At 38.1% G+C, this 13,701-nt stretch overlaps 1 protein-coding gene across 6 annotated transcripts in view; it reads right to left on the bottom strand.

The window, feature by feature from the left end:
* The window catches only part of gatad2a (GATA zinc finger domain containing 2A), a 40,697-nt gene that overhangs the window by 12,493 nt on the left and 14,503 nt on the right, over positions 1–13,701 (bottom strand). For all 6 annotated transcript variants that reach the window (XM_031900126.1, XM_012962920.3, XM_012962914.3 and 3 more), the window contains 4 exon segments: positions 4,816–5,075; positions 1,890–2,016; positions 1,132–1,272; positions 897–1,013 (listed from right to left, as the gene is read on the bottom strand). In XM_031900126.1, coding sequence (XP_031755986.1) covers positions 897–1,013; positions 1,132–1,272; positions 1,890–2,016; positions 4,816–5,066 — 636 coding nt within the window. In that variant the 5' untranslated portion in view covers positions 5,067–5,075.

Genomic DNA, 13,701 nt, shown 5'->3' on the forward strand with positions numbered 1-13,701 from the left:
GGAGGGAGGGTACAAGAAAGGGTGGGAGAAAATAATGAAATGAAAAACAACAGTGAAAAAGGTAACAGATTGAGATACAGCTACAGATCAACTAAACAAAGATGTGTTACTGTAATGGTGGGGTTTGGGGGGGGCAAAACAATCCCTCTACTAACTTCCATCTCATAGGCCAAACTTAAGGGACTGAAATTAATTTAGAGCTCCTTTATCTATATCGGTTAGAATATCTAAAAGTAAAAAAAAAAAACAAAAAACCTTACGTCCTTCTGACAGGAGCCAAAATCAAGAAGTAGTTAGCTAGTAAAACGAAGCAAGAACTCTGCTATTTATCCACAAAATGACTGTTTTACTGCTGAACATGAATGTTATTTAACTAATTAATACTCATTAACAGCAGGGTCACTCAGATCAACAAATTTTTAAAATATGTAAGGAAAAAGTGGATGACTAACATGTTAAGAAATATTTACTTTTACATGGCTTTATGTAAATAATCTAGGTTTATCTTTTGACTGACAAATGTTGATAATATGCAGAAGTAGTTGAAGGGGCTAAGATTAATACGAATAAAGGATTATGATGATAAAAATCAATATAAATATCAGTCAGTCAGTGATTCCAGCGGGTAGAAAAAAAAAAAAGCATGCATTTTAGTAAATTGATCAATATCCCCTAATCTAAAGATTTTTTTTAACCCAATTTTTTTAAAAGAAAATTATCAGTATTCTAGGTTTTCTATCGGAATGCCTGCCAACACAGACAAAGTGGCTTCAGTGGTGGTAAAAGCTACAAAAACTGTAAAGATATAACTCATTCTTTGCAACGTGCTGTGGTACTCTTCTTGTAAAGAGAAGAATTAAAAAAAATAAAACAAAAACATCAAATGCACTGCTTACCTGGGCCCCTCGTACTAGAGGAGGCATCACTATCTGTGTTGACTGCTTGGATGGTGCCTGCTGCCCACCTCGTACCAAAGGAGGAGGAATAACCGTGCCAGAAATACGGGAGGTCACCTAGCATTAAAAGCAAGGTTTGAAGGCATAGACATGAGATACTTAATTTAAAAACATTACATTATTTAAAAAAAAAAAAAAAAAAAAAACAACAACTGTTGCACATTGCAATGTGTACCTTCTGAGGGGCAGTATCCTTTTGGATCTGGCTTTGCCGAAGCTTCTTTAAGAGCACCAACTTAGCTTCTTCTAACCGTAACTCTTCTTTAAGCTGCTTTATCATCCGCTCCCTCTCCTCTGGACTACTTTTCCGCATTAGCTACAGAAAGAAATAATACTGAAAAACACAGACAACACAAAGCTGGAGTGCTTTCATACACATGCCTATGATAAATATGGGGGGTGGAAAATTGAAAAAACTTCTATTTCGGAAGGTTTAAACTCTCTCAAGAACAAAACAAGAATAAAGAGACATTAAAGGGGAAAGCAGTTAAAAAGGTCTTAAGAGTTAAGCTTTTTACAGAAAAGCTACTGGTTATTAACTTGCAATGAACTTTTGCTGCTCCCCAGCAACAAACAAATTTTACCAAATGATAATGTACATACAGCTCTTCTACATCTCTTCCCTTCTGCATCTTCCAGCAATAACCAGGGATTGTTGCATCCAATGTATTTTACATGCAGAGATTGAAACAAAACTAAAGGGGCAGCTAATGTGAGGCACTTCATCATCCATGGGAAAGGAGGTTTCTCGTGCCCTGTGTGACATTGCCCTTCAAAAGGTAAGTAGCTGCTACTGGTTAGGTAGAAACATTATGGGGGTCAGAAGCTACTTTTAAAATAACAGCAATTAAATCCATGCTACAAATAGTCAATTCTAATCTACATGGCACATGTTTAGATATCATTAGCTTATAAGTGTAAAAATCTCCTTACCAAGAAAGTCTCAGAGCTGGGCTCTTTCGGAACTTTTGTTAATCCATTCATCCGTGGGCTGGAAGGCTCATTATCGGACAGTACAATAACATCTGGGGAAGGAACCCTCTTTTCTCTCTTCAGATCACTGGAATAACAGAATACATTACACATTTGTATAAACTTCAATGGCCATAGCACATTTAAGTTTTTGATCCCAAAGCAGAAAAATCAGGATAAAAAATGAGGCAGCATTTGACTTTGAAGGTAGCTAAAATATGTTGGTTTACACTTACATGCCTGACTACTCTAAAGATTGTTTGCAATTTACCCTAGCAACTAGGCACTGGCTTGAATGGAACTGGAGAATGAATAAGAAAGGGCCTAAATAAGAGGCTAAGTAATAATCATCAGCATAAAAACAACTGCAAGAGGGAACCCTGATTTTTCCCTGAGCTTGAACTAGAAATATTTTCAAACATGTATACCACATAAAATTTTTGTACTATATGACATCCCAATACCACTTGCAAGAAACCTTAAAAATGCAATATTCACAAATATTCCATTTTTTGCCACTTTAAAAAGGTTCCCTTTTTGAACTTTCAATTTTTGGAATCCAATAGCCAAACGGGTTCTCCAATTCTGAATAGTCCCCTTATCTTAAAGTCTGCTGTGCTCGTTTATGTTTGCCCTAACTAGGGCTCTCCAAATATATAATTCTTTTAAACACAATTCCTTGCCACAATCCTTTGGGTCATCCTGCCACAGACAATTTCTTAAGGATAACCAAGAGAAACATAATACAATACAGCAGCCATGGATCACCTACAAAGATTTCAATGCATTAATTCAACAGTGTCTCACATATACCACATATGTCCTGATGTTTCTCGCTTTTTTTTGTCTTATACCCCACACCATGTGTTTCATAGTTTTAAGCACCCAAAGTGGAAAGAGGGAGGCGACTAATGCAAGACCTCCTTTTAAACTCTATTGATATAATAGTTTTACTACAATGCCCACTCTGCGCACATACTGAACATAAACCGCTTGTCTTTAAGACATAAGGAGGAGTTATCATATAGTTTACAAGAATGTCCCAATTATGCTTTGCAAAAGTAATAGTTGAAACACAAAATACACTACAAGGCAGCTTTTAAAAAACAAAATTCACTTATTTAATATCCACATACAAGACAGCATTTGAATGGCACCAACTTCTTATAGCCAGTAGATGGCGCACAATAACCATTCAAAACTTGTTAAAGGAATTTGGTCATGATTTTTATAGTGTACTATTTATTTCTAAATTACACTGCTTACATAAATAATTCACTCTGCCATCTCAGTGCATTGTACAGTGTTGAACTGTTTTTTTTATTTTTTTGTTTTTTTAAATATAAAAAGTTATATTATCAATAATAATATAAAAAGTCCTTATTTCTAGTGTTCTACCCGAAACTGAACTGAACAAGCCATTTAAGATGTGCCTGGAAAAAAGCTGTCAAAAAAAAAAAAAAACAGACCATTTACACATCATGTTATGGGTCAGAAAGTAAAAAGTAAAAATGGAGTGGACAATGACACTTTCGGACTGAATAGTCAATCATTAAAATCGCTGAAGAGATATGTTGTAGATTTTAGAATCATAAAAAGGACACCAGATTCAGTCAACAGATAACACTGGTTACTGGTTAAGATGAATACTTTCTGTACATTCCTATTCAAAATTAGCATCAGTCAGCAAGAGATCCAACAGAATTCTGATGACACAGTACCTATGTTTCTGGGTTTAAGGTTATGCTATGGAAAAAGTGTGTTGTTCCTGTACCACAACAAGAGATATGTAGAAGCAAAAATAAATGTCATGCCCAGACTAAAACTAACAGGATTTGGTTGGATTGTGAACTAGAATGCCAAGGAAGGAAGGAAAAACAGTCAAACAAAAAGTGCGTCATCTTTACAACTAGACATTACCCGACGAAGTTAAAAGAATGAGAGGTTACATTCTCTGTGATGGAAGGTGTCAATTTAACTAAGAAAAATATGGCCACATTCAAATGTAAAAAGAGTTGAAGAGCAACACAAGCATGCAAAAGGTTCCTGGGAGTGCAAACGATTGCATTTAAGGCAGGAATTTAAAAATAAGTATTTGCTTTGAGGCCACTGGGAGCAACATCCAAGGGGTTGGTGAGCAACATGTTGCTCACGAGGCACTGGTTGGGAAACACTTATCTAGAGGATCAAAGAAGTTCCATGCTCAAGGATGTCAATGAATAAAATAGAATGGACTTTTAACAAACATGGAATATACAGAAGACAATCTATAACCAGGACACTTTCCATGTCAGCTACAAGGACATACCCTCGGTTTAGAAAATTAAGTCAGTGTGGCCCTAAAATCACTGATGAAGGGCAGCCATAGCAGTCTAGGAGAAAGACTTTCGACTGATGAGCAAGCAAAGTAAACTGCTATGCAAATATGCCAAGAAGTCTTTACTTACTACAACAAGACCTTGCAAAGATTTATGTTCAGGAGAACTGAAGGGAAAGAAAGAACAGCATGACCAGCAATATGTATGGAATCAATCATAAATATCATGACATGAACATGCTGTTGCGAAGATTCAAAAAAAGTAGATAGTGTTTCTCCAGAATTCCTTATCCCAAGTTTCCATGGTGCTAGGAGGCTAAAATTACTTGACAGCACTTAATAACTGACCCATTAACAAGAGTGATCAAGCCTAGCACAGTCATTTGGCTTTTTTACATTACTTGCCAGCAAAATTTACTACAAATGCAGTGCTTAATGCCTCCAGACTGACAGAACTAGAGAAGGATACAGACTTTCTTAAAATACTTTAGCACAGGCACATAGCAATATACAAATAGAATTCAGCATACCTGCACAAATACCCTCATTTTAAATATACATTGCAATCACCTTTTTGATGTGCTCATATCCATTGGCTCATCTCCTGCGGGCAACTCCAATTTAATGGTAGCTTTTACTTCTGCACTCTTCAGTAACCCTGGTAATTTACTGGACTCAGTCTTTAATAAAAGATCCCCATCTTCTTTTATATCCAACATTCCCTTTTCCAGCTTAATCTTTTTAGTGTCCACGTCGTTCTGTGTCACCTCTCGTTCTAGTGCCCGCTTCTGACTCCTGGTTCGGCAAGCTTCGTCCGTCATTGTGCCAATCTAGCAGAGACACAGAAATACAAAGTGTTGAGATTAGTGTATACAGGAAAACAGTATAGGTGTGAAGTGTGCCCCATCTTTGCTTATGTCCCTGCAATCCTCTCCTCCACCGTCTTGGACTGCCTGCAGTAGAGTAAAAATCTAAACTTAAAAGATAAAGTTTGGATTTTTGCTCTACTGCATAGATGCACTCAACACAGAGAAGAGCTCTACTAGGTCATTGGCAGGAATGGAGGTGCAGTGCTTTAGGAAAAATACCCCAACACAGTACACTTTTAAGCAAATAGGAGTGCCAGCCTAGTGTCAAAGGAAAAAGATTACATTTACAGGGGGTGCTATATATAGTAAATACAGAAAATTGTTCAATATTTAGCAAGACCAAATGAATTTTGGAATAATAAAAATTATAGTTGTGTTATTATAGTTAATAAACCAAATCCTGATGTTGATATAGCATGCCCTTATGATAACCTTTTTTACTTGAGGTTGGTTTTAAAATATACCTCAGCAGTTTCTCATGTTTTAAAATACCCAGAACTAAATTATGAGCTTAAAAAGGTGGGGAGAGACCCGAGATGGTACCATGTACTGACATTACAAATATCCATGTGACCCAACTGTTTTCCCAGGATGCTGTTAGGGATACAAAAGCACTTTCTGAAAAACCGGTTTAAACTGGTTCTACACAACAAGCTGCAAATGGCATTAACCCCTTGCAGTGACACTGACACTCGACTGTTCCTCCCTTAACCCCCCCCCCCTCCCTTTCAGAGAAGGCCTGCTGCTTCTGGCATTCCGGTACAGAGTGAGAGCATTGCTTTTCTTACTAGAACAGTGCTCTCTGCTGGTGACCGACACCATTCTGAAACACACAGGCAATGAATATTCAGGAAATGACTATCTTTAACAAGATGTAAAGCAATTCCATGAAAACAGATAAAACCACTGCAGTTCAATGAAGAAAGAACAATGTGTTTATTATACCCCATACAGAGGGTAATGTCACAGGGCCTTATGAACAATTACTCCTACTTTGTGGCCCATTAACACATTTGCAACTTTTTTTTTTTTAAATACTTAAAACGAGAAGGAAAGGTTAAATCACTAAGGGGTGCCAAATGCTAGTAAAATGCACCAAAAACCACAGAGCGATCCTCCTGCTTCTTCCTTTTTGCACTTGGTGTGCATGCGCATAGGATTGAAAAGCTGGACTTTAAGCAAAAGGCTGTGTTTTTTCGTTACTGTGCATGGGACGGCCTGAGGCCATTAAAGAACCAAAAAGACAATAACTCTGTGGCGCTCACTTAGAAGTGTCCCAAGACGGTGCAGGTTTCTGGTAACAAAAGCACCGGGCCCAGGGCATGATTACATTGTCTAAGCTACATATAGGCATAAAAAGGCATGGAAAGCCTCTTGGCAATCCAACGAGCATTATCCCATATACTTTAGCATTTACCAAGTAAATGCCATACTGTGCAGGATCACAAGTGTAATATCACACAGGGCTGAGTAGAGGTAGCAAAATCCCCCATCCAAGAGCTTTTATGAGCTATGGACCCCAGAATGTAAGTTTGTAAGCCCCAAAAAAAATCCACATATGCCACTATAATGTCCTTCCAAAAATTTAAGACTAAATCCTAACATTAAGCAAGCAAACATTATTTCTCAACGCCTAATAGGTACACGCAAGCAGGTTAAAAAGGGTTTATTTCCCTGAATTGTACCACACACAAGTACCTGTCTTTAATTGTTAAAATATATGGGGGTCTGTATACAGATGCTGCACATATTTGCAGACCACCAGACACCAGTAGTACATGACTATTTCCTCCTTTAACAGCGGCCCAAATTCCTTTTTGCCCATTTAGCACTGTTGGGCAGCACAAAAAGAGGTTGTCTAGGGACATTTAAATACCAATATCCTAATCAGTGGCTGAAATGCATTTACCTATACAGCACATTTCTGCACCTACAGAGGTGCAATCAAAAGGTGGTTATGTATGCAAAATTATATAAAATGCAGTGGCACAGGATGAATTGACCTGTCTAAATTAGAACTCATTTTAAAACAGTGCTGAACTCTATAACCACATCTGTTCATCATGCCTGTAGTGACTGCAGGTCCAAGTAGTTAGGCAGCACAAAAACTTTGCCCAATAAAAGTGAATCTGAACCAGCTTCATTTTAAACCCACTGCAATGAAAGGATAAGCCTATGAAATTTTTTTTTTTTTATGACAATTTTTTTCCACTGAAAGCTTGGTTTATTTTTGAATTCAAAGACTGGTTTGTTATAAGTTACCCAAAAGCACTGGTAGATAGTCTATTGAAAAAATCATGCTGATATATACCTGGCATTATATTTGAAATTGGCTAAACTGCCTGTCTGCCCACTATCTATGCATGTACAGTAAGCATTAGCATAACCATGTGCCAATTATAATGCAGGACTGTATACCATTTTCTGTCCTACAGAATCTTAACCGTAATGCTGATTAACAAGTAATAGATACATTACAGGAGCAAAAAATGTATGCATATGCAAAAAGGTTGTTAAAGTTTGTAATGGTTAGTTTTGCTAAACAAAAGCTGAGAATGTCACACTGCACATAGGGATGTATTCTCAAATCAGCATGAACTATTGCCATTTATAACTATGGACAGAGTCCAGCCCACCTTCACAAGGGCTTTACCTGTGCTACTGTACAACAAAAAGAGGGAAGTGCAAACAAAATGCATCTTTATGAGGATTAAACAAGACTTAAATATCTGGATTTTAAATTAAAAGGAATTCTTTCAACTGTCAAGTCCATATTTGTATCCATTTTATAAATTGGGGCCCAAACGTGTGGAAGAAGACACAAAAACCAACAAACAAAAAACAAACAGGAACAGGTATTGCTGCAAATTGAAATGCACATTAGGAAGGAGAGGAATCTTCAGAGTGAATCAGCAGCGGGAGCAGTGTGAGGAGGAGGGACACAGTTACACATACTAGCTCCTAGGGAATCAACCAGCCTACAGCTGCTTGCCAAAGCAGAAGGGGTTAAGCTCTGCCATTTTGGTGTCATTTGCTGATATGTCCGTTAAGGGTGTTGCTGATCAAAATGGCAGCTCCCCTGTCGAGACAAGGAGAAGGAGAAGCTGACAGCTTCCTGAAAAAAAAAGTTCCAGTGTAACTTACACCTTTAAGGAAAACATTCTAACAGTAATTCTGAACAATACATGAGGAAAAAGGGGAGGGGACAGGGAGCTCCCGCAACAACAGCATGATTAAAAAAAAAAGACTACTGTAACCATAAAAAACACACACACTGAGGCACGGAGCAGGAAAAAGCCTTCAACTCTCCCCCAATGCCAAGTAGCCCCAGGAACATAACCAACAAATGCTGCTACAGATTTATGAAGTCAATTATACTTTGATACATTTTAAAACATTTAAGAACAGTGGACTTTTGTTAAGTAAGCCTACTCCCTAGCTGCCCTGTGCTCTGTTTGCAACAGCATTTTAGCTCCTATTTAGTTTAACCCTTGGTATCCAAATGCTTTAAGTCTTATGCTGTTAGACACGGGGACCTAACTGCTCTTGCGGGACTCTGCCTGTAAATCAGCTGAGGTTAATTTAGTGAGAAAGGTTGGACCCTGCAAGGGATCTTGATCTAAAACAGCCCAACAACTAGAAAACAGACCAACATTGTAGAACACCCAGATGCATCTGCTCAGTCCTGTTGGTGGATAGCATTTATCCATGAAATCTCTCCAGCGAGTAAAAGATTATATTGCGGTTTATGAGTCTGCAACAACACAAACTCAAAAAAGTGCACCATTCTAAAAACTCATCAGTTTCAGGCTGTGTAAAGTGTGGGAACACAGGGAAAGATAGTTAGACAGGTGGCTGTTGCAGCAGGTTCTTATAATCTCTACATTTCATGCCAAAAAAAGTTTGACTGTTTATTTTGTATCCACAGCTCCAAGAAATTGCTAAGATTTCAGCCAAGTACTGGATAATGAAGAGGTACAATATCAATTCACCAATAGTCTGCTATACTTTAGCTGAATGGTGACCACACAAAAGGCATTATCAACAGTAAACTAAAATTTCAAAATATATCCTGAGAGCAAAGAAAAGCCAGGGCTTGCTGTCAATTGTAAACCAATGGCCACAATTGACTGAAGATACTTGGAGGTCAATAGTCAGACACAATACAGCTAAAAAGTAAATCTACTTACAGTCTCAAAAACTACCCTTAAAAAAATAAATAAATATAAAACTATAAGATCATGGCATATGTATCCAGATGTGTTAAACAATTTGTGTACGGTCCCTTTAACTGTATCCGGATATCCTGGCTATAACAGATGGACCCAAAGACAATCCCCAAAAGCTTGGCTCAGATTACAGGTCTAGTTGAATGGCCAGCAACAGACAAGTTAGAGGAGGGGTTGAAAGACGTTCAGGACTAGAGGTCTAACCTCAGGGAAGGTAAACAGAATTCAGAAGACTACCACTAGTCAATGGTGCTTCCAGATTACACAGAAAGTTCAGATACAATTCATTTGTTTAAAAACAGCCTATTAGGGCTGTGACAGACGGGGAGATTAGAGACAGACTGTAAATTGCCGGATGGCATATGTGGCGACGCAATTTGCCAAAGTCGCGGAAGTTGCCTTGAGAGGAAATTTCTGCGACTTCAGCAAATCGCGTCGCCGCGTATGCCATCCCACCGGCGATTTACATTCTAGCCGCTGGAATGGCATTTTTGGGAGATAAGTTGCCCGCAACAAGGGAGATTTGTCGAGTGGCGACTAATCTCCCCATCTGTCACAGCCCTTAAGCATGATGGGCAATAATGATTTCTGAACAACCTGACACATCATTTCTAGAGGGACACACACAGCATCAAAGTACAAGCAGGTGTGGCAACCATTCATAATTTTCAAGAAACTATAGGACCAGAATACATATATTAACTGTTTATGTACTTTATATTTATCATTTTACATGAAAAAAAAAATCTTCTTGATAAAGTGCAAATAACTAATCACTACTGTTTAAGATTCCTATAACCTCGTATTGATAAGTTCTTAATGTCTTCATTTAAGCACATTAAGCAATTTTAACCTTTCTACTACTAGGGGATAAAGAGTATTATTCTTTATTTTTATCAGTTAAGCATAGCAGAGTAAATCATATGATCAACTACATGCAGGAATTTCCTCCTCACTACTAAGGCACAATTTTCTGGGGTATTGTGTGTTCAGCATCTCTCCACTTGTAAATTTAAGCAGATACCTAGTTTTCATGGACCAATTTATACTAGCATACAGGAAGTGTTGTAAATAAAAGGTGGTCATACACGGACAGATATAAACTTTTCTTTTTTAGACCGATTTAGCTGCTTATCTGCCCGTGTATAGAGCCCCATTACAGGCCGCCAGAACGATATCTGGGAAAATATCAGGCAGGTTTGATTTTCCCGTCAGATCGGGGACCGCATCGGCTGTCGTTGCCCACCCCCCAGGGCCAAACGATTGAATCAGCACAATATCGACCACCTTAGGTGGACATATCAGAAGAAGGTCCGCTTGTTTGCCAACCTCGCTAAAAGAGCAGATCTTAATGTGTGGCCACCTTAAGAGCCTGGAAAAATGCCTGAATAAAAAGATTAAGTGTTTATGATGGTAACCTCACTTGGAATGTGGAAATATCATGATGGCAACAGTCATTATAAGGCATCATTTGGTTAAAAATATCATATATAGGATAAATGGGAGGTCTTAGACCATATTTTGCAGTAAGTAAAAGTAGGGTCTGAGATTTCTTTTACCATGTAATTCAAATGGCTTTACTGACATCTTGTTACCCACACCACAAGAGATTTAGCATTGATAACAAAATATCCTGTGTGCTATTACTCTAAGGGTGACAGATTCACAACATTAATTGTAAGTAATATATGAAAAGTAGAAGTACATCACCACAAGTAACAGCAGTTCAACTGCCAAGAGTACTGTAGACCTAAAGATCAGGCAAATCCCAAGAATTCATAGATGGCCACAGGGCTGTTGTAAAAAGCCCCAGCACTATTCAGAAGTAGTACTGCAATGTGCACACACTTCATCCAGGGTTTATTCTATGAGGCAGAAACCAAATATGAGACTAAGTATAAAATTCTGATCGAAAAGATTACAGCATGCCAAAGCACTGTGATGCCACTCTGTAATGCTGATTAAAGATGAAAAGAAAAAAAAAGCAGAGTATTTATAAGCAAACCAACAACATGCATTAAAATGTTCAATGATTATCAAGGTATGTATTAATTTAGCTACTAGTAAAAGCAGTACCTTTTCCCTTAGATATTACCTATTCTTTTCTTTTCAGAATGTACCGAGATTAGGAAGAATTTATTCATTTTTTTTTTTTTTTAACTGTGGGGCTAAAGCATAATCAGAACAAATGATGTCTCGCAAACAGTACAGACACTATGCACAAAATGGGTTAATTTCACTAACAGCAGTGAATGAACACTAATAATTTTCATTCAATCTATGATTCAGTTCCCCAAAATTATTTCACAGGATAAAGTATACTATACAAGCCTCAGCTAGACAGTTGTCATGGATCATTTTGGTTGCCTTTCAACACAGCCATAGCAGAAAATGCCAGTTTTACAAGGCATTAACCTAATATATGCTGGAGGCATTAATAAGGAATCGCACTGTACAGTTATCATGTAAAATATGTCACTGTAAGTGTTTAAGTTACCCATCAAAGCTTGGCATTGCTCAGACAAGGCCCAGTGTGTCCAGGAAGTGACAGAGAGCACAGAGACAGGCTAGGGTGGGTGAGGGGGCTGGGCAGAGAAGGGGGAGGGGGCATTGAATGTATCCAGAAGCAGCTGGAAAGAGGTTGACAAATGACAGAGAGGAAGAGTGCAGCAGCTGCACTGGAGTAGTTTATAAAACAAAAAAAAACCCAACAAGTAAAAATGAAAGGTGGTTTGAACGGTACACTTCCGCCCCTAACAGGACTAGCTGCAAACAGGAATTCCGACACCCTATCTAAAACACCATTTACATCTTTTGACCAACAAAACCAGGCTTGCCAAGTGTTAAATGCAATAAGACATACCAGGGTAAAGTGTTTAATTTAAGACCGTTTAAGGGTACATAAGCCACTAAACTACTTGTTAGGTGATCATTGGGTGTATCATGCTACTTTTTCTGCCATGCATGCAATTTCCCAGATGTACATATAAATAGACTTCAGTGCAGGGACACAAAACACAGATTTTTTTCACTGTCAAATTTTATAACAACTATAACTCTGTTTGTGTTAATGCCTTTTAATGTACAGCAGTGATCCCCCAAACCAGTGGCTCGTGAGTAACATGTTATTCACCAAACCCTTAGATGTAGTTATTTTTAAATTACTGACTTGGCGGCAAGTTTTGGTTGCATAAAAACAAGATTTACTACCAAACAAAGCCTCCTGAAAGCTGATGGTGATCGTAGAGGCTACCTAATAGCCAATCTTAGCCCTTATTTGGCACCTCTATGAACTTTTATGATGCTTGTGTTGCTCTCCAAGTCTTTTTACATTTGACTGTGGCTCATGAGTAAGAAAGGTTGGGGATCCCTGATGTACTGCATACATTTCTAGATAACTGGTCCCATACCTGTAGTTTATGGTATCTGCCATAAAGTATTGTGTGCCATAAAGGATCCTTAATACAAACGGTTTTTTGCATATGAATGAATACATATTAAATCTAAGCAACTTTCAGATATATGTTATGTATATAAAAAAATTGTATTAAAGTTATTTTAATATAAATTGCTACTGAAAGTAGCGTTGTTCCTTTATATTCTCTACTTATGGTGTAGCTGACATCTTAACAGACCTTAAGGAGAATGACTTTTGCAACATTAGTTCAAATCAGAAACAGGCTTGCAGAGAACATAAGGAACCATATCAAAACCTAGCGAATTTTCTATAGTTAATATGTATCGGACAGTTTCTTAAAAGAGAAGAAAAGGTACAACAACAGGGTGGGGCAACCGATACCCCAGTGCTCCTGCGAGCAGAAAATCGCAGAAACCTGAGGGAACCTACAAGCAAGCATTACTCCGCTTTCCTTCTACATGCCGCTTGGACTGAAAACCCGAAACAAAAAAAAAAAAAAAAAAAAAGAAGAGCTTTTTCACTCCACTGCACACACATTTGCCCCTGGATTTTGAAGCAATAAGGGAGTAAGAGGATTGCTTGCTCGTACCCTGGGCCAATGATTTTCTGCCAACAAAAGCACTGGCCTGGGGTACCAGGAAATTGATTACAATGACTGGGGGGTTCCTAATACTTGACACCCCCCAAGTGGTTGTACCATTCCTTTTCTTTTAATGTAAGCAGCTCAGTGCACTAATGTGTGTATGCCTGGGGAGGAGAAAACAGTTTAAATTGTTGTGGATTGTAAGCCTATAGGATGTATTGTCACCACCGGAAAATGCCTTTTGCTGTGGATGGAGTACAGGAGGATGGGTGATGCTATAAGGGTGCATTTGTCATTAAAATAGAAAATACAAACCTCATTACCTATGTACAATATTGGTCAGCTCATCAATCAGGA

The sequence above is a fragment of the Xenopus tropicalis genome, chromosome 1 (assembly GCF_000004195.4).
Source record: "Xenopus tropicalis strain Nigerian chromosome 1, UCB_Xtro_10.0, whole genome shotgun sequence".
NCBI lineage: Eukaryota > Metazoa > Chordata > Amphibia > Anura > Pipidae > Xenopus > Xenopus tropicalis.